The sequence below is a fragment of the Tupaia chinensis genome, unplaced genomic scaffold (assembly GCF_000334495.1).
Source record: "Tupaia chinensis unplaced genomic scaffold, TupChi_1.0 Scaffold000239_1, whole genome shotgun sequence".
In the NCBI taxonomy this organism is placed as follows: Eukaryota; Metazoa; Chordata; class Mammalia; order Scandentia; family Tupaiidae; genus Tupaia; species Tupaia belangeri.
Genome location: NW_006159717.1, coordinates 333,407 through 356,647, shown reverse-complemented (window position 1 = coordinate 356,647; position 23,241 = coordinate 333,407). Strand labels below are relative to the sequence as shown.

The window sequence follows — 23,241 nt, the reverse complement described above, 5'->3', positions numbered from 1 at the left end:
GCGCTGGACTCTCACATGGCCTGTTCAAGTCCTGGACCTGGCAGCTTGCTTTATCTCTCTTTCTCTGACAGAACTCATTTGAAAAACTAATAATAAATAAGTAAAATAATTCTTTTTTTTTTTTTTTAAAGAAAATGTATGGCTTCATGTTTGAAAGAACAGAGTTCTGTTCATTGCTTATTTGTGAAACAAAATTTGACTTTTGCCAGATTACATAAAAAGTACTAGGCAAAGTACTAGGCAGAATAGTGGTAATGGGGAAAAAATTGGCAGTGTGACACAGCGTAAGAACCGTGGGTTAAGGAGACAGATTCCGCTTCTCAAATGAACTGTGACTTAATATTGTGCTAGTGTAGGTTTGATTGTGGCAGATGTACCGCTCTGGTGGCTGATGGCGATGCATGTGTGTCTGTAGAGGCAAAGCTATATGCGAAATCTTTACTTTCTGCTCATTTTTTCTGTGAGCCCCAAAACTGCTCCAAAAAATGAAGTCTGTTAAAAATTTTAACTGTGACTCTGAGGAATGCATTTAATCTTGTTTAACCTTAATGTTCTTATCTGTACAATGGGATAGTAAAAAGAGACTTAAGTATTTAAAAGAAACTACCCATTCTTTCTTTATGCTTTACGGAACATGGTGGTTTAAAACTCATGCCCAGCACGTGTGCGTGCATGCGTGCCCAAAATCCCAAGAAGAGAATGAGAGAGAGGGGACTGTGGTGTGGTCACCCCCCGGGGGGTCATTTCTTGCCTCTTGTCTGTCTTTCTGGCAAGCGCACATGCCCTATAACAAAAATCTCTCTCAAAAAAAGAAAGAAACATGTTGTTATAGAGAATGTAGGATACAAATAGACAAAGTTGTATAATAAATTCCATATTCATCACCCACCCTGAACAGTGAACAAACCATGTCTAATCATGTTTCTTCTGCTTTCAAACCCCTTCTCTGTTTTTTTTTAAAAGAATTGTTTAATTGTATACATTGTCATTATTTTATTTATTTATTTATTTATTTATTTATTTATTTATTTATTTATTTATTTAGCACGCACACGCGCCCGGCGTGAGTTTTAAGCCACCGAGTCCGGGACACAAACCGCAGTCGACTACGTGGGAGTCCAGCGACATAGCCATTACGCTAACTGCTGATTCCCTTTATTTATTTATTTTGAAGTTGACCAGAGAGAGACAGCGAGAAGGAGAGTGAGAAAGCAAGCTGCCAAGTCCGGGACTCAAACTGTGGTCAAATATGTGACATTCTAGCTGCCTAACTACCTTGCCATCTGCTGGCTCCTGTGTGTTTTTTTGTTTGTTTTTTTTTTTTTGTTTGTTTGTTTTTGAGAGGTTTTTGCTATAGGGCACGTGCACTTGCCAAAAAGACAGAGGGAGACAGAGATAGAAAGTAAGGAAAGCGAGAAATCATCCCCCAGGGGGGATGGCTGCATCGCAATCCCTTCTCCGTTCTCCTCTCGGGATCTTGGGCACTCACACACACGCGCCCTGTGTGAGTTTAAGCCACCAGTTTCTGGACTCGCTGGCTACATGGGAATTCAGCAACATGGCCATTACGTTAACTGCTGGTCCCTCCTCTGTGTTTTTCTAATAAGTGTATTCTAGGAACTGGCAGGTGGCATGGTGGTTAAAGTACTGGATTCTCACGTAGCTGACCATGGTTCAAGTCTCAGATCTGTTGGCTTGCTTTCTTACTTTCCCTCTCTCTCTTTCTCTGGTCAAATTAAATAATACTACTAATAAAAATAAGTAATTCTTTTAAAAAAAGTGTACTGTATACATAATACAATTTTATTCATAAATATTTAGTGTCTATGAAAGATACAGTCTTGTCTAGTTCTATAGCTGAGTGGTTTAGGGAGCTGGATCTCACATGGCCAACCACGGTTTGAATCCTGGCGTTAGTGGTTTGAAAAACATGATGCTTTAAATCCTGAAAAAAAAACTCATTTGTGTGTGTGTGTGTGTTTGTGTGTGTGTATACTCTTACATGCATACATATATATGTAATGTGTATGCTAAAAATATAACAGTACAATTTTGCAGCAAAGTAGTAATAATCTTACATCAAATATACAGTTTTTGTTCAATTTATTTTTTTTAAGAATTTTTAAAAAGAATTTAAAAAATATTTTATTTAACTTTATTTATTTATTTTAATTTGACCAGAGAGAGACTGAGAGAAAGTGAGAAACCAAGCCTCCAGGTCCGGGATTCAAACCATGGTTGGTCAGTGGGACACTGGGAGTCCAGTGTCCTTAACAACCATGCCACCTGCAGGTCCCAATAATTTTTTATTTTATTTATTTATTATTGTTATTTAATTTGGCCAGAGAAAGAGAAAGTGAGAAAGCAAACCACTAGGTCTGGGACTCAAACTAAGATCAGTCATGTGGGAGTCTAGCACTTTATCCCCACACCACCTGCCTCTCCCTCAATTTATTATTTTTTAAATTATTTTTTCCTTTTTTTGGAGAGGTTTTTTTTTTTTTTTTTTTTTTTTTTTGCTTCAGGGCCGGCGCGTGCGCTTGCCAGAAAGACAGAGAGAGACAGAGTCAGAAAACGAGAAATCACACCCCAGGGGGCGATGGCCACGCCACAGTCCCTTCTCCTTCATTCTCCTCTTGGGATCTTGGGCACGCATGCACACGAGCCCGGCATGAGTTTAAGCCACCGGGTCCGGAACTCAAACCATGGTTGTCTACATGGGAGTTCAGCAACATAGCCATTACGCTAACCACTGGTCCCTTCCCTCGGCATCTTGAGCATGCATGCACTCTTGCCCAGCATGAGTTTAACCCACCGGGTCAGGGACTCAAATTGCAGTTGACTGCATGGGAGTCCAGCATAGCCATTACGCTAACTGCTGGTCCCCCTCAATTTATTTTTCTGTTAAAATAAACGAATGAATAAATAAAATTAAATAAATAATATTATTTTAATTTGACCAGAGAGAGACACAGAGAGGGAATTTTTTGAGAAAGCAAGCCACCAGGTCTGGGACTCAAACCATGGTTGGCCGTGTGGGAGTGTCCAGTGCCTTAACCACTATGCCACCTGCTGGTCCCTAAATAAATAAATCTTAAAATTTTTAAAAAAATTTAGGACCAGTGAGTATCATATTGGTCCAACTATGGTTCAAGTTCCAGATACAGTCCAGTCTCACACACCCAAGTCCCAGTCCTGGGCTTGAAACTCATGCCAGGCACGTGCGTGCCCAAAATCTCGACGACAGAATTGAGAAAGGATTGTGGCATGGCCATTTCCCTAGGGGATGATTTCTTGCTTTATCTCTCTATGTCTCTGGTGAGCACACACAGCCTACAGCCAAAATCTCTCTGTAAAATAATAATTTAAAACAGATTTTGAGTCAGGATTCAAACTTGTTCCATATATTGTGATTGCTTGATAATATCTTTTAAGTATCTTTCAAACAATTTAAGTTTTCTCTTTTTTCTCCTTGCAATCTATGAATTGTCTTTTTAGAATTTTCTTTTTTATCAGAATTTTGTCAGTTTCACCTTCACTGTATAGCTTAACATGTTCCTTTGGATTTCCTATAAACCACTAGTGGGTCTAAAGACTTGCTTAAACTCAGGCCATTTTTTTTTTTTTCAATTTATTCTAGTCAGGTTTTTTCCCTACCTCTTCATTCAAATTTTTATCAAGATAAAAAAAAAATTGCTAAATCCAGTAATTTTTTTTATTTGGCATTTCAGCTGTGCCTGCTTAAGTTTTATTTTTAAAACAGTTTTTCTCCCCACTTAGTTTTGGGGTATCACTCTAAGTCCTCCCCAACCATCCTAGTTATTACTTTTCTTGTTTCTTTGCTGTTTCCTCTTTATTTCTTCAGTCTCTGAGTGTGGAGGGTGTCCTAGGACATAGTATTCTTTTGTATCTATGCCAGGTGTTGACCTGGGTGATCTTCAGTGGTTTTAAATACTTTTACACTGAGGACACCTACATTTTTATCTCCAGCCTGGATTTCCGGCCTAAACTCTCACTTGTCTGCCTACTAGACATCTACCTGTCTCGATATTTCAAACTTAATATGTGCTAAAAATCCTCTTGATTTTTCTCTCCAAACTCATTGCAATTACCGAGTTTTTCCTATCTCAGTAAATAATACTTCCATTTTGTAGTTGCTTAGACCAAAATACCATGAGAGCTCTTTTCTCGCATACACCCACATTTAACCCATTAGCAATTCCTGTTGGGCCTATCTTCTTCTTCTTTTTTTTTTTTTTGGAGAGATTTTCGCTATAGGGCGCGTGCGCTCGCGACAAAGAGAGACATAGAGACAGAAAGCGAGAAATTACCCCCCAGAGGGGATGGTCACGCCGCAATCCCTTCTCCTCCATTCTCCTCTCGGGATCTTGGGCACGCACGCACTCGCGCCCGGCTTGAGTTTTAAGCCACCGGGTCCGGGACACGAACAGCGGTTGATTATGTGGGAGTCCAGTCACATAGCCATTACGCTAACTGCTGGTTCCCTTCTTTGTTTTGTTTTGAAAGAATTATTTTTATTTAACTTTATTTATTTTTAATTTGACAAGAAAGAGGGGAAAGGATGGAGGGAGAGGGAGAGAAAGTGACAAAGCAAACCTCCAGTTCTAGGACTTGAACTATGGTTAACCATGTGGGAGTCCAGCCACCTTAGCCACCACGCCACCTGTTGGCCCCGGGCCTACCTTCCAAATACTATTTACGTCACTACCCCAGCTCCTGCTGCCCTAGTCGTAGCTAACTATCAATGCCCTTTGCCTGTACAGTCAGATAACCTACTTACTTGTCTCCCTGCTTGTACCCTTATGTATAATTTTTCATACAGATGTGGAGATGTGCCTTTTAAAAAGATTTGAGTCAGACCATAACACTTCATTTTAGTTTTTGTTATAGGGTGCATGTACTCACTGGAGAGGGAAAGTGAGGAAGTACCCCCTAGGGAGATGGCTACTTTGCAATCCTTTCTCCTCCATTCTCTCCTCAGGATTTTGGAGACACACACCCACACACACTCATTATGTTCTTTAAAGCTGCCTGTTCTAGTACTTGAGTGGCCAACAGTGCAGTTTGCCATGTGGGATCCAACCTCCCTACTACTCTACCACCTGCTGGCCCAGATCATAACACTCCTTAAGCCAAACTGAGGCTCCTACTTCAAAACATACTAGAAAGTAAGGGTAATCAAGACAGTGTGGTATTGACAAGAGAATGTAGACACAGCTAAATGGAAAAGAAGGGGGTCCAGCCGATTGGGTTACACTCAGTTCTGCTCCTTACTAGCTATTAAGTTTTATACATGTTATTTTAGTTTTCCTATTCCATAAAATTACTCCTTCCTTGTAGGATTGGTATGAAGATTAAATAAAATAGTTCACTTAAAGTACTTAGTACATTGCCTGAGATATGGTAAAAGCTTGGTAAATTTTAGCTACTATGTATTTTAAATTTTATTTTACTTATTATTGTTTAAGTTTTGCTATAGGGCACATGTACTTACCGGAGAGACACAGAGAGAGAAGGAGAATGAGAAAGCAAGTGACCAAGTCCAGGACTCAAACTGGCCAATCCATGTGTGAGTCAGTGCCTTCACCACCACACCACCTTCCAGCCCCAGCTATTGTGTATTTTCTTACTTGATCTTGTCAGGCTTCAAAAGAAAGAGTCAGATAGCTATTATTCCCAGTTTATAGGTGAAACATTTAAGATATTACATCATTGGCAAAGGCCACATGATTGGATAAATGGCAGAGGCAGAACTGTGGAGTAGTCTGGAATTTCTGTAGTATTACTATCTCAGGCCAGGCTAGTAGGAAAGATTGTGCCCTTGGAAGAGCTGTTTTTTTTTTCATTTGTTTGTTTTGTTTTTTGTTTGTTTTTTGTTTTATAATATACAAAAAAATAGCAAAATTTAAAAAATGAGTAGGTAGGGACCAGCAGTTGGCATAATGGCTATGTTGCTGGAATCCCATGTAGTTGACCACGGTTCGAGTCCCAGACCTGGTGGTTTAAACTCATGCTGGGTGCATATGAGCCCAAGATCCTGAAAGGAGAATAGAAGAGAAGGGATTGTGGCCTGGCCATCCCCACTGGGGGGTGATTTCTCACTTTCCGTGTCTCTGTCTTTCTGGCGAGCACACACGCCCTATGGCAGAAACCTCTCCAAAAAAATTTTAAAAAATGAGTAGGCAGCACGTCAATATAATTTTATACACATTAATTTTTGTTAACACAGTTTTTTTTTTAGAACTACTTATTTAAATAATTTCACGTGTTGTTATTATTTTTTAATTTGATAGAATGAGAGAGAAAGGGAAAGTGAGAAAGCAAGCTGCCAAGTCCGAGATTCGAACCACGGTCAGCCATATTGGAGTCCAGCACCTTAACCACCACACTACTTGCTGGACCCAAGAATTACTGGGGTGTGGGTTTCCTGATACAAATGAATCCTTTGGATATATTGTATTTAGTTTGGGAACCTTTTGTTAGGATTTTTGCATGTGTATTCATAAGTAAGATTGATTTATGATTTTTCTTTTTTTTTTCCTCTTTTTTTTTTTTTTTGAGAGGTTTTCGCTACAGGGCACGTGTGCTCGCTAGACAGACAGAGAGAGACATAGAGACAGAAAGCGAGAAATCACCCCCCAGGGGGGATGGTCACGCCGCAATCCCTTCTCCTCCATTCTCCTCTCGGGATCTTGGGCACGCACGCACACGCCTGGCGTGAGTTTTAAGCCACCGGGTCTGGGACGCGAATCGCAGTCGACTATGTGGGAGTCCAGCAACATAGCCGTTATGCTAACTGCTGGTTCCCATGATTTTTCGTTTTTTAAAAGTTTTTGTTGGTTTTAATATCAGGGTTTTTTGGCATCATAAATCAAATTGAGGTATGTTTATTTTTTTTCCTATTCTCTGGAAGAGTTAGTATAAAATTGGTGTTATTTTTGTTTAATGTTTGGTTATAATTCTCTAGTGAGCCATTGGGATCTGGATCTTTTTGTATGTTTGTGGAAATATTTTAAATTGTGGATTTAAGTTTTTTAAGTAGGACTTTTCAGATTTTGTTAAATGTAATTTTTATTTTATTTAGAAAATATTAAACTTTTTTTTTTTTTTGGAGAGGTTTTTCTATAGGGCGCATGCGCTCTCCAGACAGACAGACAGAGACAGAGAGACAGGAAGTGAGAAGTCACCCCCCAGGGGGGATGGCCATGCCACAATCCCTTCTCCTCCATTCTCCTCTCAGGATCTTGGGCACACATGCACACGTGCCCAGCATGAGTTTAAGCCACCGGGTCCAGGATGCGAACCGTGGTCGACTACGTGGGAGTCCAGCAACATAGCCCTTACTCTAACTGCTGGTCCCGAAAATATTGAACTTTTTTAAAAAATTATTTTATATAACTTTTTTTTTTTTTTTTTTAGAGGTTTTTGCTATAGGGCGCATGCGCTCGCCAGAAAGACAGAGACAGACAGACAGCGAAAAATCACCCCCCAGGGGGGATGGCCATGCTACATTCCTTTCTCCACTCTCCTCCCGGGATCTTGGGCGTGCATGTACACGCACCCGGTGTGAGTAAACCACCAGGTCCAAGACTCGAAATGCGGTTCACCACATGGGAGTCCAGCGACTCAGCCTTTACGCCAACTGCTGGTCCCTTTTTTTTTTTTCAAGTTTGCAATAGGTTGTGTGCATAAAAGAAGGAAAATGACAAAGCAAACCCCCTGTAAGGATGGCCACACAGCAATCCCTTCTCCTCCACTTTCCTTTTGGGATTTTAGGCACGCACACACACATGCCCTGTGTTTTCCAAGCTATCACCCGAGCAATCAAAGTTGTTTTGTTTTGTTTTGTTTTTCTTAGGCAGGGTCTTGCTGTGCTGTGGTCTTCCTGCCTCAGCCTCTTGAGTAACTGTACTACAGTCAAATCACAGCTCCTGGATTTTAGGGTGGGTTAGGAATGACACGCCAGTCTCCTATGTGGCCATAGTTGGCCAAGTAGCAGTGTCTGCCAGTGCACATACTCCTAAACCAAGATTTTTTTTTTAATCGTTGGTAAAATATCAGGTTGTTGGGAGGTCATGACTTATTTTTCTATGCAAAAAAGTATCATGACTTTCCTGACAACCCATTATACATACCATTACATTTGCCATCTTAATCATTTTGAGCTTATACTTCAATCGTGTACTTTTCACATCGTCGTACAACCAGTCTCCAGAAGTCTTTTTCTTGCAAAACTGAAGTTGTACGCGTTAATTCACTCCCCAGTTGCTCCCATCCCAACCCCTGGCTCATGCTTCTACTTTGTCTCTTTTGAAATTGACTGCTCTCGGTACCTTAGATACGTGGAACTATACAGTGTTTATCTTTCTGTGACTGGGCTATTCCTCTTAGCATAATATCCACAAGGTTTATCCATGTTATAGCTTTTATCAGGATTTCCTTTTTAAGGCTGAATTATAGTCCATTGTATGTGTATACCACGTTTTTTAGTAGTAAATTCATCTACTGGTAGACACTTGGCCTCTTCTACCTTTTTTGCCTGTTCTGAATAATGCTTCTATGAACGTGAATATAAAATTGTTCAATTTTTTTCTGCTTTCAGTTCTTCAGATCCAATTTCTGGATCATAGAGTAATTTTTATTTATTTATTTAATTTTTGGAGAGGTTTTTGCTATAGGGCACGTGCGCTTGCCAGAAAGACAGAGACAGACAGAAAGCAAGAAATCTCCCCCCAGGTGGGATGGCCATGTTGCAATCCCTTCTCCTCCATTCTCCTCTTGGGATCTTGGGCACGCACATGCATGCACCCTGCGTGAGTTTAAGCCACTGGGTCCGGGACTTGAACTGTGGTCGACTATGTGGGAGTCCAGCGACATAGCCATTATTCTATCTGCTGCCCCAAATTTTGTTTTAAATTTTGAGGAGCCACTATACTATTTTCTGAAGTAGCTATCTTATTTTGCATTCTCAACAACAGAAGACTTTTCTAGAGGATAAGCCCAGAGGATTTTATATACTTTTTGTATGTTAGTAAGTTGTACTTCTCTAGGAATTTTTCTGTTTCATCAAATTTGTTCAATTTAAAAATTATAATAAAAAATAAACTATAAAAAAAAAGAGGATAGAGAAAGATAGCAAGTGAACAATAGAGAGGCAGGATGTTAGTGAGAAACAGATATGGTTTATTATCTGTTGATGATGACGTGTATAGTATTCTCAACTGAACTGGTCTGGGAAGTATTTCATGATGGGTGAAGTCTTTTAACAAGCAAAATGAGAAATAGTGATTGACTTTTAAAAAATTATAATAATAATAATAATTATTGGGAAAAAATTTGTTCAATTTATTGGCATATTGTTTGTAGTGTCATCAATGATGTCATTTTGTTCACTTTTATTGGTTATTTAAGCTCTTTTCTCCTTAAAAAAAAAATCAGTGTTGCCTGCAGCTTATAAATTGTATCTTTTCAAATAATGAATTTTGTGTTTTATTTCCCCTTTTGTATATTGTCATTTATTCTGTTAATTTTTGTTCTTTGTTTTTTTTTTTTCTTTCTGTTTTCTCTAGTTTTTTTTTTTGTTGTTGTTGTTGTTGTTGGTCTCACATTCTTAGCATGTGACTGTGCTTGCTCATACTCACCTGGGTTTGTGATTGTTCTCTCTTCTCTCTGCTCCTTCCAGAACATTTTCCAGAGGTATACAGTTTTCCTTTTTATTGTTTTGAGAGAGAGGAAACTGGAGTAAAGAAAGTTGAAGTGTTAGGAATGATGTCATCTTTCATCAGTAAGATTCAGCATACTTACAATTCTTACATACTCTAACTGGCAAGATTATCAAATGCAGTTTGTAACAGTGTGACTCTTCTTTTCCCCCTCCTTCTTGGCAGGACCCGTTGGGGCCCAGCCCCTACTCATGGTGCCCAGAAGACCTGGCTATGGCACCATGGGCAAACCCATTAAACTGCTGGCTAACTGTTTTCAAGTTGAAATCCCAAAGATTGATGTCTACCTCTATGAGGTAGATATTAAACCAGACAAGTGTCCTAGGAGAGTTAACAGGTAAGAATCATAAATCTGCTGAGATCTCTTGCTATAGTAATTATTTATATTTATCTTGTATGTCCAAATAACAATGATAATATGTAACAGTTTGACCAAGAACACACAGTAGTTTGTTTTGACATTGGTTCTACTTCAGAGGTGTGATGGTGGGGAAAATCTGCAAACAGCCTTGAAATGACTCCATTATAACATTAGCTCACGTGTTTTTCCTGTAATAGAATAGGTTCAAGTAGTTTTTTTTATGCTCTTGAAATCAGGCTAAGCGTCCTGAGCGTTATCTTTTTCCTTATCGTTAGGTAATGTCTCATTTATCGCCCCACCCCACCCCACCTTGCCTACCCTTTCACAATGTTCCACCTACCATGGTGGTGACATTGGTAGCAGTGGTGGGTAGAGATGGTGCTTGTCATGGTTTCATGCTTTCTGTTCTCCATCTTCAACTTCTGACTATTCTGTACTCTTATATAGGAATAGTATATGTGATATGTAAAAAATTTACTTTTTTTTTTTTTGCCATAGGGTGTGTATGCTCTTCTAAGAGAGACAGAGACAGAGAGGGAAAATGAGGAAGCACCTCAGGGAGGATGGCTGCATCGCAGTCCCTTCTTCATTCTTCTCTTAGGATTTTGGGCATGTATGTACACCTGTCAGTGCAATCTTCAAGCAACCGGGCTTGACACTGGAATCATGGTCGGCCACCTGGGAGTACAGCTTGTCCTGCCCAAAAGAATCACCTCTACCCTTAGCAGTGTATAGTTGAGAATCATTGTTAAGTTATTGAATAGGAGAATTAGATGATAAAAATGTTAGGAAAACAGAAATTGCTTGAAGACGAATAGATTTTTTTTTTTTGGAGAGACCAGAGAGACGGAAAGCGAAAAATCACCCCCCAGGGGGATGGTCACGCTGCAATCCCTTCTCCTCCATTCACCTCTCGGGATCTTGGGCTCGCACGCACACGCGCCCAGCATGAGTTTTAAGCCACCAGGTCTGGGACGTGAACCGCAGTCAACTACGTGGGAGTCCAGCGACATAGCCATTACGCTAACTGCTGGTTCCCGAAGATGAATAGATTTTGATTCAGGGAATGTTGAGGGATTCAAGAGTTACACTTTGAGTCCTGTACCTGGTAGTTTGCTTCCTTACTTTCCCTCTATTTTTCTGTCTCTCTCTGGTCAGATTTAAATTATAATAATAAGAAGAAATTTTTAAAAAATTGTAAGAGATTTTTGCTATAGGGCACATGTGCTCACCAGAGAGACAGAAAGCTAGAAATCACCCCCTGGGGGGATGGCCACACCGCAGTCTCTTCTCCATTCTCCTCTTGGGATTTTGGGCGTGCAAACACACACACCTGGCATGAGTTTTAAGTTGCCAGGTCCAAGACTCGAACCATGGTCAACTGCCTGGGAGTCTAGTAGCATAACCATTACACCATCTGCTGGTTACATAAAATTAAATTTTAAGAAAATAATTATTTTAATTTTATTTATTATTATTTAATTTGCTATAGGGCACGTGCTCACCAGAGAGGGGGGGAAAGTGAGAAAGCAAGCCTGTATGTCCGAGACTTGAAAACTACGGTTGGTTATGTGAGAGTCTAGCCCCTGAACCTCCACACCACCTCTTGGCCCCAAGGTTTAGACTGAATCTTGTCAATTGAGGTTTTCCTCCTAGTATTCTACACGAGTTATGAGTGAACCAGTGCAGCGATGGTAATGTTATGTAAAAAGAAAAGATCTTTTTTTACTAGAATTTTTTCTTCCTACTTAACATATTTATTTTATTTTTTTGGTGGGAGAAGGGTGTGTAATGGAGAATTCATGTATTACATATGTGTATATATGAGGTTGTATGGCATAGTTTCACATGTTGATGTGCAATATATTGATAAAATAAATGTAATAAATTATGGTACATTTTGGGCTTAACTTATGATCCTTTTGACATTCCTAATTACATTTTGTCTGTAGGTTGCTTTCTTGTTATATAATTTGTCAATATGAGTAACTAAGATATGTAATTTAAATATTTCCAAATAGAAAATATTGTGTACCTTTTATTTGAGTTCTGATAGAGACTACTGGACTTTTGGATACTCCAAAAATGGCATAAATTAGCTTTATACTTAGTTAATAACTGCCTTCAGTGAGTGAATGTCAACATTTACGAAGCATATTCTCTTTATTAACTTCAGCAGACTTGCTTTTTTTTTTTTTCCCCTGTAGGGCACATGTACTCACCAGGGAGACAAAGAGAGACAGAGATATAGAAAGCAAGAAACTATCCCCCAAGGGGGATGGCCACAGCACAATCCCTTCTCTGCCTCTCTCCTCTCAAGATTTTGGTACACGTGCACATGCATCTGGCGTGAGTTTCAAGCTGCTGGGTCCAGGATTCCAACCACAGTTGACCACGTGGGAGTCTAGTGCTTTAACCAATATGCCAACTACTGGCCCAGCAGACTTGCTTTTGCTTCAGTTTTTGCGATATTACTGCTTGACTAGGTGGTTAAACTGTTGGTGGCTTTCTGAAATTGGTTCACTTTCTATACTTCAACAGCTGGAATTCTTTATTTTTTTGAGAGGATTTTGCTATAGGGCACGTGCACTTGCCTGAAAGACAGAGACAGAGAGACAGAAAACGAGAAATCACCCCCCGATCCCCCAAGGGGGATGGCCACAGCACAATCCCTTCTCTGCCTCTCTCCTCTCAAGATTTTGGTACACTCTGTCTCTCTTTGTCTCCCTGCATGCACACATGCCTGGTGTGAGTTTAAGCCACCGGGTCCAGGACTTGAACCTCAGTCGACTACATGGGAGTCCAGCAACATAGCCATTACGCCATCTGCTGTCCCCATTGTAAAGATTTTTAGTTTTTATCTAAGTTCACAGTGATTCTCCTAGGTGACTTCAGTTTTTTAATAGTTAAATCAACATGTCTGAAGTTTCTCTTACTCATGTGCCATATGAACAACTGTTTGGCACTAAGATGCTAATCATCATAGTAGAAGGATGTATTGTAGCCAAACACGTTTCCACTTAGTCAGAAGAGTTTTCTTGGGGAAAATATCCAGGAAATGCGTGTGAATCATTTTGTGAGTCAACTTCTCTACACAATTATTCTTCAGATTTTTCTGTCTGTTGCTGTTTCTGCCCCTTTCTCACCTACTCTTTGTGGAAAGGGGTTCTTTTCTCTATTAAATTATTTTCGTTAAAATGATCATTTGGAGGGCCAGCAGATGACATGGTGGTTAAGGCACTGAACTCTCACATGGCTAACCACAGTTTGAGTACTGGACTGGCCCTGCACACACTCACTCTCTTCCTTTCTCTGGTGAAATTTAAGAAAAGTAATAAATACAATTAAATTAATAATTTTTTTAAATGAAAGAAATTATCTTTATGTAAAGGAGCATGTTCATTAAGCAGATTTCAAATGTTACTAGTTGTTGTGTTTTTTTGTTTTGTTTTGTTTTGAGAGATTTTTGTCACTAGGGTGCTGTGCTTACCAGAGAGATAGAGATACAGACAGAGAGTGAGAAATCACTCCCCAATAGGGGATGGCCACACATCAGTCTCTCCTTCTTCATTTTCCTCTTGGGATTTGGGGCATGCACGCATGCACCCAAGCAGAGTTCCAAGCTGCCAGGTCCAGGACTTGAATCACAGTTGTCTACATGGGAGTTCAGTGAAATAACAATTGTATCATCTGCTAGTCCCACTAGTTTTTATTATTATTATTATTTTAACAAGTAAGTGGCCTCAATAACTAAAAACCAAATATTTTAAGAAATAGTATTAACTAGAAAATAGATTTTATAATTTCAAGCTGCCCCATAGTCCAGCAGTTGGGTGCTGTAGAGAGAGCTTGATACTACATGGCCAATGGTGGTTTGGCCTTTGCATTGTGAAAAACACCCAGGTACTACATGCCCAGGATCCTGACAAGCGGAAAAATGGAGGAGGGAAAAAAAGGATTGTAGTGTTATCAGTTCATTGGGGCGTATTTTCTGTCTTTTTCTCTCTTTCTCTTATGCACATGAGCTCTCTGACTTAAAAAAAAATTCTATAACAAGTTTTTTTTGTTTAGAGATATTTATTTACTTATTTATTTCCTTAGACATTTATGTGTTTATGTATTTATTTGTTGCGATTTTTCAAGCCACCGGGTTTGGAAGTTGAACTGCAGTCAGCCATGTGGGAATCTAGCACCTTAACCATCTGGCCACCTTCTGACTCCGATATAACCAGTGTGCTTTTGTTTGTTTGTTTTACAGTTTGTTTATGTACCTGCTATATATATGAGGTGTACCTTGATTAGATTATTATGTATTCAAGATTATATATATATTTTTAGAGGTTTTTGCCTTAGGGTACATATCTTTATGGAGAGAGAAAGGGGCAGAGACAGTGAGAAGGAAAGTGAGAAATTAGTGCCCCCTCACCCCCATGGCCATGCCTTAGTCCTATCTCCTTTATTCTCTTCCTGGGATCTTAGACATGCGCATACATGCGCTGGCATGATTTTCAAGCCACCGGACTTGGGACTTGAACCTTGGTCAGCCACATGGGAATCCAGTGATGTAACTGCTATGCTGTCTTCTGGTACCTATTAAAATTATGAAACGGCAGGATAGATACATGTGAAATATGCTTATAACTGCAAGATTGATCTATTTATCTAGCTATCTATTTTTTTTTAAAAGAATTATTTTATTCGTTGCTGTTATTTTATTTTTTGGAAGTTGACCAGAGAGAGAGAGAGGAGAGTGAGAAAGCAAGCTGCCAGGTCCGGGACTCGAACCTCAGTCAGCCATGTGGGAGTCCAGCCATCACAACCACCTCGTCACCTGCCAGTCCCGCTAGCTATCTATTTTTAATTGCCAGTGGCAATGTGTACTCTCCCGAGAAAGGGAAGAAAGCACCCTGCTATAGAGTGTGGTTACATTGCAGTCCCTGCTCTATTTCTCCTTCCTTTGAGAGTTGGGGCGTATGCGTACATTTGCCTAGCGTGTTATTCAAGCCATTGGGGCCAGAATGCAAAATGTGGTCAGCAATATGGGGTCCAGCTTTCTTAACCACTAGGCTAGAGGGCTGTACCTCTACTAGATCTATTTTATAATTTTTTTTTTTTTTGTCTATTTTTTTTGAGAGATTTTCGCTATAGGGCGCGTGCGCTCGCCAGACAGACAGAGAGAGACATAGAGACAGAAAGCAAGAAATCATCCCCCAGGGGGGATGGTCACGCCGCAATCCCTTCTCCTCCATTCTCCTCTCGGGATCTTGGGCACGCACGCACACGTGCCTGGCGTGAGTTTTAAGCCACCGGGTCCAGGACACGAACCGCGGTCGACTACGTGGGAGTCCAGCGACATAGCCATTACACTAACTACTGGTTCCCGACTACTAGATCTATTTTAAACATGAGTAAAAATTCAGAGAAGTCTTAAAATGGTTGTAGAAAAGATATAGAAGTCTTAAAATGGTTGAATTTTTTTTGCTTCAGTTTTCTTTTATAATTAAATATTATCTTATGGTCATTGAACTATTACTCCTTTTACTGTTACTACTATTCTGTTTTGATAATAACAATGCCAATTATTTAATGGATATTCCCTATGGATGTAATTTAATATTGATGATTGGGGCTGGCTTGGTGAGGTTGTAGTAATGTACAACTTAAATGAAGTTGGATCTCACAGGACAACTGTGGTTTCACTCTCCGGCCCTGTTGGCATGAAACACACCAGACACACAAGTGCCCAAGTCCAGTGGCCTGGAGGACTGGGGATCATGGCATGACTAGTTCCTGTGGAGGGTACTCCTGGTCTCACTCTCTCACTCTTATGTACATGCATTTCTTTAAATAATTATTTTATTTCATTGTTAATTTATTCATTCATTCATTTTAATTTGACCAGAAAGAAACACAGAATGAGATAGAGAAAGTGAGAGAGCAAGCTGCCAGATCCAGGACTCGAACCACATAAGACCCTGTGGAGGTCCAGCACCTTAGCCACCACACCACTGGCTAGCCCCTGGTTGCATGAATTCTATCATGAGTAAAGTAGAAAAAAAAATTTTTTAAATACTGATGATTGAATGTTGGAAGGAAATAAATTTATATTGATGCCATTTTAGCTTTGTAAATGGATATCTCAGACTGGTAGAATTTTAGGAGGACCTCCCTTTCTGCTTTTGTCTGGAATATTATTAGCATAGAGTTAGATAGTTGAATGATAGCCCTCGAGAAAGATGTAGGTTTTTTTAACCTTATTGATAAATAATTTACATACATATCATACAATTCATCCATTTAAAGTGGTTTTTAGTATATTGACAAAAATGTACCACCAAGTAGCCAGTAGGTGGCCTGGTGGTTAAGGGCGCAGGACTCCCTTGTGACCAACAATGGTTCGGTTCCTGGATCTGGTGGCTTGCTCTCTCTCTCTCTCTCTCTCACTCTGTCCCTCTCTAGTAAAAAAATGAAATGAAATAAATAAAGTTAAAATTTAAAAAATAATTCTTTTAAAAATAACTATAGGGTGACCAGCAGTTGGCATAATGGCTATGCCGTTGTACTTCCATATAGGCGACTGCAATTCAAGCCCCAGACCTGGTGGCTTTCCATATAGGCAACTGCAATTCAAGCCCCAGACCTGGTGGCTTAAACTCATGCCAGGCACGTGTGCATGCATGCCCAAGATCCCAAGAGGAGAACGGAGGAGAAGGGATTGTGGCATGACCATTAGTTATTTATGTTAGGATTTTTTATTTTTATTTCTGTGAAGAATGTCATTGGTATTTATATTTTAATTAAGCCTACACAAATGGATAGATGTTAGTAGTAACAGGTATTTCCTCGTCTCTCTTGTTTACAATAATGAGTGGATATTCAGAAAGTTAATGGATGGGCTAGTCCGTAGCACAGTGCATAGGAAGTTGGATACTACATGGCAGACTGTGGTCTGAATCCTGGCTCTGGAGACCTGAAAACCATATTGAGCAGATGTGCTTATGTGCTCCAATTCCTGACAGTATGAAGAAACAGAGAAAGAAGATGTAGCATTACCCTACCCCACTGGGGAGCACATTTTCTTTCTCTCTCTACCTCTCTCTCTAGTGAGTTCATGTGTCCTCTGGCAATTAGAAAAAGTTCACAGAAATGTGCATTATGAAAAAACTATGGGGGCTGGCAGGTAGCATGTAGGTTGAGAGTGCTGGACCCCCACATGGCTGACCTTAGTTCGATTCTCTGACCTGGCGGTTTGCTTTTTCCCTTTTCCACTCTCTTTCGTTCTGTCCCTCTCTGGGCAAATTAAAATAAATAAATAAATAAAGTTAAATAAAATGATTCTCAAAAAAAGAAAAAAAATGAATGAACCTTGAAAACATAGTTCAAAGATAAAGAAGCCAGTTATGAAAGGCCATAATATTATATGATTCCACTTATATAAAATATACATTACAGGTAAACCTAGAGAGACGGAAATACATTAGTGATTGGCAGGAAAGAAGTATGAGGAGAGAGGCAATGGGGAGTGTCTGCTAGTGAGTAGAAGGTTTCTTTCTAGAAGGATGAAGTGTTCTAAAATTAGATTGTGGTATGGAAGTTCCTCAAGGAATTAAAAATAGAGCTGCCATATAATCTAGTAATCCCACTACTGGGTATAACATCGAAAGGAGTGAAATCAGTATACTAAAGATGTATTTGTACTCTCATGTTTATTCAGGACTGTTCACAATAGGCAAGATACAGAATCAGCCTTAGAGTCTATCAACAGATGAGTGGATAAAGAAATACAAACAGAATATTATACTATGCAGACTTTTTTTTTTTTTTTTTTTTTTAAAAAGGAAGTCTTGGGACCAGCAAAGGCATTGCTGGACTTCCATATAGTTGACCGTGGTTCAAATCTCAGACCTGGCAACTTAAAACTCATGCCAGTCGCATGTGTACCCCAAATCCTGAGAATAGAATGAAGGAGAAGAGTTTGCGGGTGGCCATCTCCCTAGGGGTTGATTTCTTGCTTTCTCTCTCTTTGTCTCTCTGGCAAGCACACATACCCTAAGGTAAAAACCTCTCTTTTAAAAAAAAGGAAACCTTGTCATTTGCAGCAGTACTAATGAACCTGGAAGACATTATGCTTAGTGAAACAAGCCAGCACAGAAAGACAAATGCTGCATGGTCTCACTCATGTGGAGTCTAAAAAAGTTGATCTCAGAATTAATGAGTATCATGGTGATTATCAGAGGCTAGGGTGGTAAGTGGAGAGGGAAGGCAGTTTTGGGAGGTATTAATCAAAGGGTAATTATTTAGATAGGAGAAGTTCAGCAGTCTTAGTGTATAGTTTGGTAACTATAGTTTATGATGAAATGTTGTATTTTAAAAAATTGCAGAGAGTGGGTATTGTGTTTTTGCCATTAAATGATAACTGTGAAATAATAATTCATTAATTAATAAATTTAACTATTCCATAGTGTGTATATAAACTTTAAAACATGTGCATGAGGGACTAGCAGATGGCATAATGGTTAAGACACTGAACTCCCACATGACTGACTCTAGTTTGAGTCCCGGACCTGGCTGCTTGCTTTCCCACTTCTCTCTTTCTGTCTCTCTCTGATGAGTGCACATACCCTAAAGCAAATTAAAATAGTCATAATAACTAAAGAAGATAAATAGTTCTTTAAAAAATATACATGATATATATATATATATATACAGGCAGGTTTTTTTAAAAGAATTATTTTATTTATCTTTATTTATGTACATTTGACCAAAGAGGGACAGAGCGAGAGAGAGAGGGAAAGTGAGAAAGCAAGCCACCGGGTCCAGGACTCAAACTGCAATTGGTTGTGTGGGAGTCTAGCACTCTTAATTACCATGCCACCTGCCAGTGCCCATACATACAGTTTTATATATTGTTGTTATTTTTTTTCTTTTTTGAGAGATCTTTGCATATACACTCACTGTAGAGACTGAGAGACAGAAAGTAAGAAATCACCCCCGGGGAGCATAGCCATGCTGCAATCCCTTCTCCATTCTCATCTCAGGAATTTGGGCATGGATGCTCACATGCCTGGTGTGAGTTTTAAGCAATTGAGTCCGGGCCTCGAACCATGGTCGATTACATGGGAGTCCAGCAATGTAACCATTACGCCATCTGCTTGTACCTATATTTTAATTTTTTTTGCAAAGTAATAATTTTTTTTATTCTAAAGAATTATTTTATTCAGCTTTATTTATTTATTCATCTATTTCAGTTTGACCAGAGAGGGACAGAGTGAGTGAGACAGTGTCAGAGAGAGGGAGAGAAAAGTGAGAAAGCAAGCTGCCAGGTCAGGGACTTGAACCACGGTCAGCCATGTGGGAGTCCAGTGCCCCTAACCACCACACCAACTGCCGGCTCCAGTGATACTTTTTTTAAGCATTATTTTATTTAACTTTATTTATTTATTCATCTATTTCAGTTTGACAGGAGAGGGACAGAGTGAGTGAGACAGTGTCAGAGAGAGAGAGAGAGAGAGAAAGTGAGAAAGGAAGCTGCCAGGTCCAGGATTCGAACTGTGGTGGGCCATGCGGGGTAGTCTAGTGCCCTTAACCATTATGACACCTACTGGCACCAAAGTGATAATTCTTTTAAAGAATTATTTACTTAATTTTATTTATTTATTAATTTATTGTTATTATTATTTTAATTTGCTATAGGACATATGTGTGCACTAGAAAGAGAGAGAGAAAGAGAGAGGAAAAGTGAGAAAGCAGACTGCTAGGTCCAGGACTTGAACCATGGTCATGTGGGAGTCCTGCACCTTAACCACCACGCCACTTGCAGGCCTCTATGTGTTAATTTTTTTAAGAAAAGAAATCATAATAGCTGATACTATGCTGTTATATGGTGTGCCTTGATTTGTTTACTTTTAGTCTGTTTCAGTGTTTTCTTAGATTAAATTAATATAAACCAGTTTTAAGAATTTACCATCTGATTGTACCGAGATAAAATACTGTTACTGTCTTTAAAGGCTGTACGGACACTGGCTGGATATGATTTTAAATCCTGATGTTACCTTTTAAAAACTAAAGGTCATGATGGGACCAGCGGGTGGTGTGGTGATTAAGGCGCTGGACATTCCCACATGGCTGACCACGGTTTGAGTCTCGGACCTGGTGGCTTGCTTTCTCACTTTCCCATTCTCTCTCTTTTTGCCATAGGGCGGGTGCCACCACGCCCCTCCCATTCTCTCTTTTTTTCTCCCTTTCTCTCTCTCTTTCTCTCTCTGTGTATCTCTCTAGTCAAATTAAAAATAAATGAATAAATAAAATTAAATAAATAATTCCTGAGAAATGTTAAAAAATAAAAAAAAAACTAAAGGTCATGAGACCAGCAGGTGGCATGGTGGTTAAGGTGCTGGACACTCCCACGTAGCTGACCAGGCTTCAAGTCCTGGACCTGGAGGCTTGCTTTCTTACTTTCCCTCTCTCTCTATGTGCCTGTCTCTCTATGGTCAAATTAAAATAAATGAATGAATAAATAAAATAAAATAAAATAAATCTTAAAAAAAAAAAACAAAAACTAAAGGTCATGGAGCCAGTAAGTGGCAAGGTAGTTAAGGTGCTTGGACCTCCCACGTGACTGACCATGATTTGAGTCCCGGACCTGGTGGCTTGAAACTCACCCTAGGCACCTGTGCGTGCCTGCCCAAAATCCCAGGAGGAGAGTGGCAGCATGGCCATCCACCCGAGGGTAACTTTTCACTTTCCCCTCTCACTGTCTGTGTCTCTCTCTGGGAATACACGTGCCTTATGGCAAAAACCTTTAAAAAAAGGGGGGGGCAGCAGGTGGTGTGCTGGTTAAGGGCGCTGGACTCCCATGTGGGTAACTGAGGTTCAGGTCCTGGGCCTGGCAGCTTGCTTTCTCACTTTCCTTCTCTCTTGCTCTTACTCTGTCCTTCTCTGGTCAAATTAAAACAAACAAATAAATAAATAAAGTTAATTTAAAAAATTCTTTAAAAATAAATAAAGTTAAATAAAATAATTCTTTTTAAAAAATTAAAGGTCATTTTGTTACCGTCTCTGTGTTTTTAGTAACTTTCATTTTTGTCAGATGCCGTGCTAGGTTCTAGAGATAGTAAAATAGGTAAGACGTGACCCCATCTAAAGATTTCATCATAATGAGTAATGATTCCTGCCTTGTGATAAGGACGAGGAGAGGGTACATGTGGCATCAGTGAAATCATCCAGTGGACAACGAGCAAGAATAATCCATAAATACAGCAGGAGCATGAGCAAAGTAGGTTAGTATAGAGCAGCTAGAGATGAGTTTGGAAAGTTAGCCGGGGAGGAACTTACGGAGAATTTAAAATCTTGTCAATTCAGAAATAAACTTGTTAATTCAGGAATAACAGAGAGCCACTGGTGGGTTTTTTTTGAAGAGGTTTTTGCTATAGGATGCGTGCACTTGCCAGACAGACAGAGAGAGACAGAGAGATAGAAAGCGGGAAATCACCCCCCGGGGGGATGGCCATGCCGCAATCCCTTCTCCTCCTTTTTCCTCTCAGGATCTTGGGCACGCACGCACACGCGCCTGGCGTGAGTTTTAAGCCACCAGGTCCGGGACTCGAACTGTGGTTGACTACGTGGGAGTCCAGCAACATGGCCATTACGCTAACTGCTGGTCCCCCGCACTGGTGGTTTTTAAGCAAATGGGGAACATTTGTATTTTGTAGGTTGTATACCACCTAACCCCAGTCAAAACAGCTAAGATTAAGGGAAAAAAGAATGGTAAGTATTGGCGAGGTTGTGGTGAAAATGGAGCTTTCCTGTGCTTTTGGTGGGGATGTAAAGTAGTACAGCCACTGTGGAAAACAACATGAAGGTTCCTCAAAGATGTGCAAACAGGACTACCATAGGATCCAGCAGTTCCACTCCTGGGTATTTGCTAAAAGGATAGGAGTACACTCAGTTGGAAAAACTCTTGTGCATCCATGGTTTTTGTACCATTATTCACAGTCGCTAAGACATGGAACCAACCCAGATGTCCACGAACAGATGAATGGATTGAAAAAGTGTGATACATAAATGCTGTGGAATACTACTCAGCCATAAAAAGCAACAGACCCTGGCATTTGATAGAAAGTGGGTAAATATGGAAGATTTACTGCTAAGCAAAGCAAGCTAGATTATGAAAGACTTTTTTTTAATAATTATTTTATTTAGCTTTATTTATTTTATGTATTTATTTTAATTTGACCAGAGAGGGACAGAGGGAAAGTGAGAAAGCAAGCCACTAGGTCCAGGACTCAAACCACAGTCAGCCATGTGGAAGTCCAGCGCCCTTAACCACCATGCTACCTGCTGGCCCCAAAAGAGAGACATTGTACGTCCCCACTTGACATATAGAGTGTGTGTACTCTCTGGCATAAACTTAAAGATTAGAAGGTATCAAAGCATGGAGAGCACCTGTGAATACCAGAGACTGTGGGAGGAGGAAGGGAAATGGGGAAGGATGAGAAAGAATTAAAGGGGAAAAAAGAAGCAAAATATTTAAAGGACTCAAAAATGGAAAATTGTTGATGATAATGTACGGTAATATTTTTGCCACTGTATTCGTGCCGGGAAAATTCATTCTGTATGCAGTAATGACATGCAGTCATCAAATGTAAAAGAAATATTAAAAGATTTCTTTAAAAAAATAGTCATAAGTCATTATATTGTGAAAAATGAATTAGGGGAGACTGGTGGTTGAGGTGCTGGACTCGCACATGGCCAACCACAGCTCGAGTTCTAGACCTGGCAGCTTGCTATTTCACTTTCTCTCTTTCTGTCTCTCTGGTGAGCACATGTTCCCTATATAAGCTTAAAAATAAATAATTTTAAAAAGAGAGAAGAGACTGGAGTCCTGGAACATTTAAAAGGCTGTTATAGTAGTCTAGATTGGTAGCCTTCAGAGCATCGGTCTCACAGCCTCATTAATATAAATGTGATTGACCAGGTACCAGCAGATGGCCTAGGTTACATCGCTGCACTCCCATGTAGTTGAGTGCAGTTCGAGTTCTGGACCCAACAGCTTAAAACTCATGCTGGCATGTGTGTGTGCATGCTCAAGATTCCGAGAGGAGAACAGAGAAGGGATTGTGGTGTGGCTATCACCCC

At 39.9% G+C, this 23,241-nt stretch overlaps 1 protein-coding gene across 1 annotated transcript in view; it reads left to right on the top strand.

Moving 5' to 3' along the window:
* Positions 1–23,241, top strand: part of AGO3 (argonaute RISC catalytic component 3) — a 126,032-nt gene that overhangs the window by 11,123 nt on the left and 91,668 nt on the right. Inside the window, exon 2 of the mRNA XM_006148702.3 lies at positions 9,909–10,080. Coding sequence (XP_006148764.1) covers positions 9,909–10,080 — 172 coding nt within the window. The remainder of the gene's footprint in view (positions 1–9,908; positions 10,081–23,241) is intronic.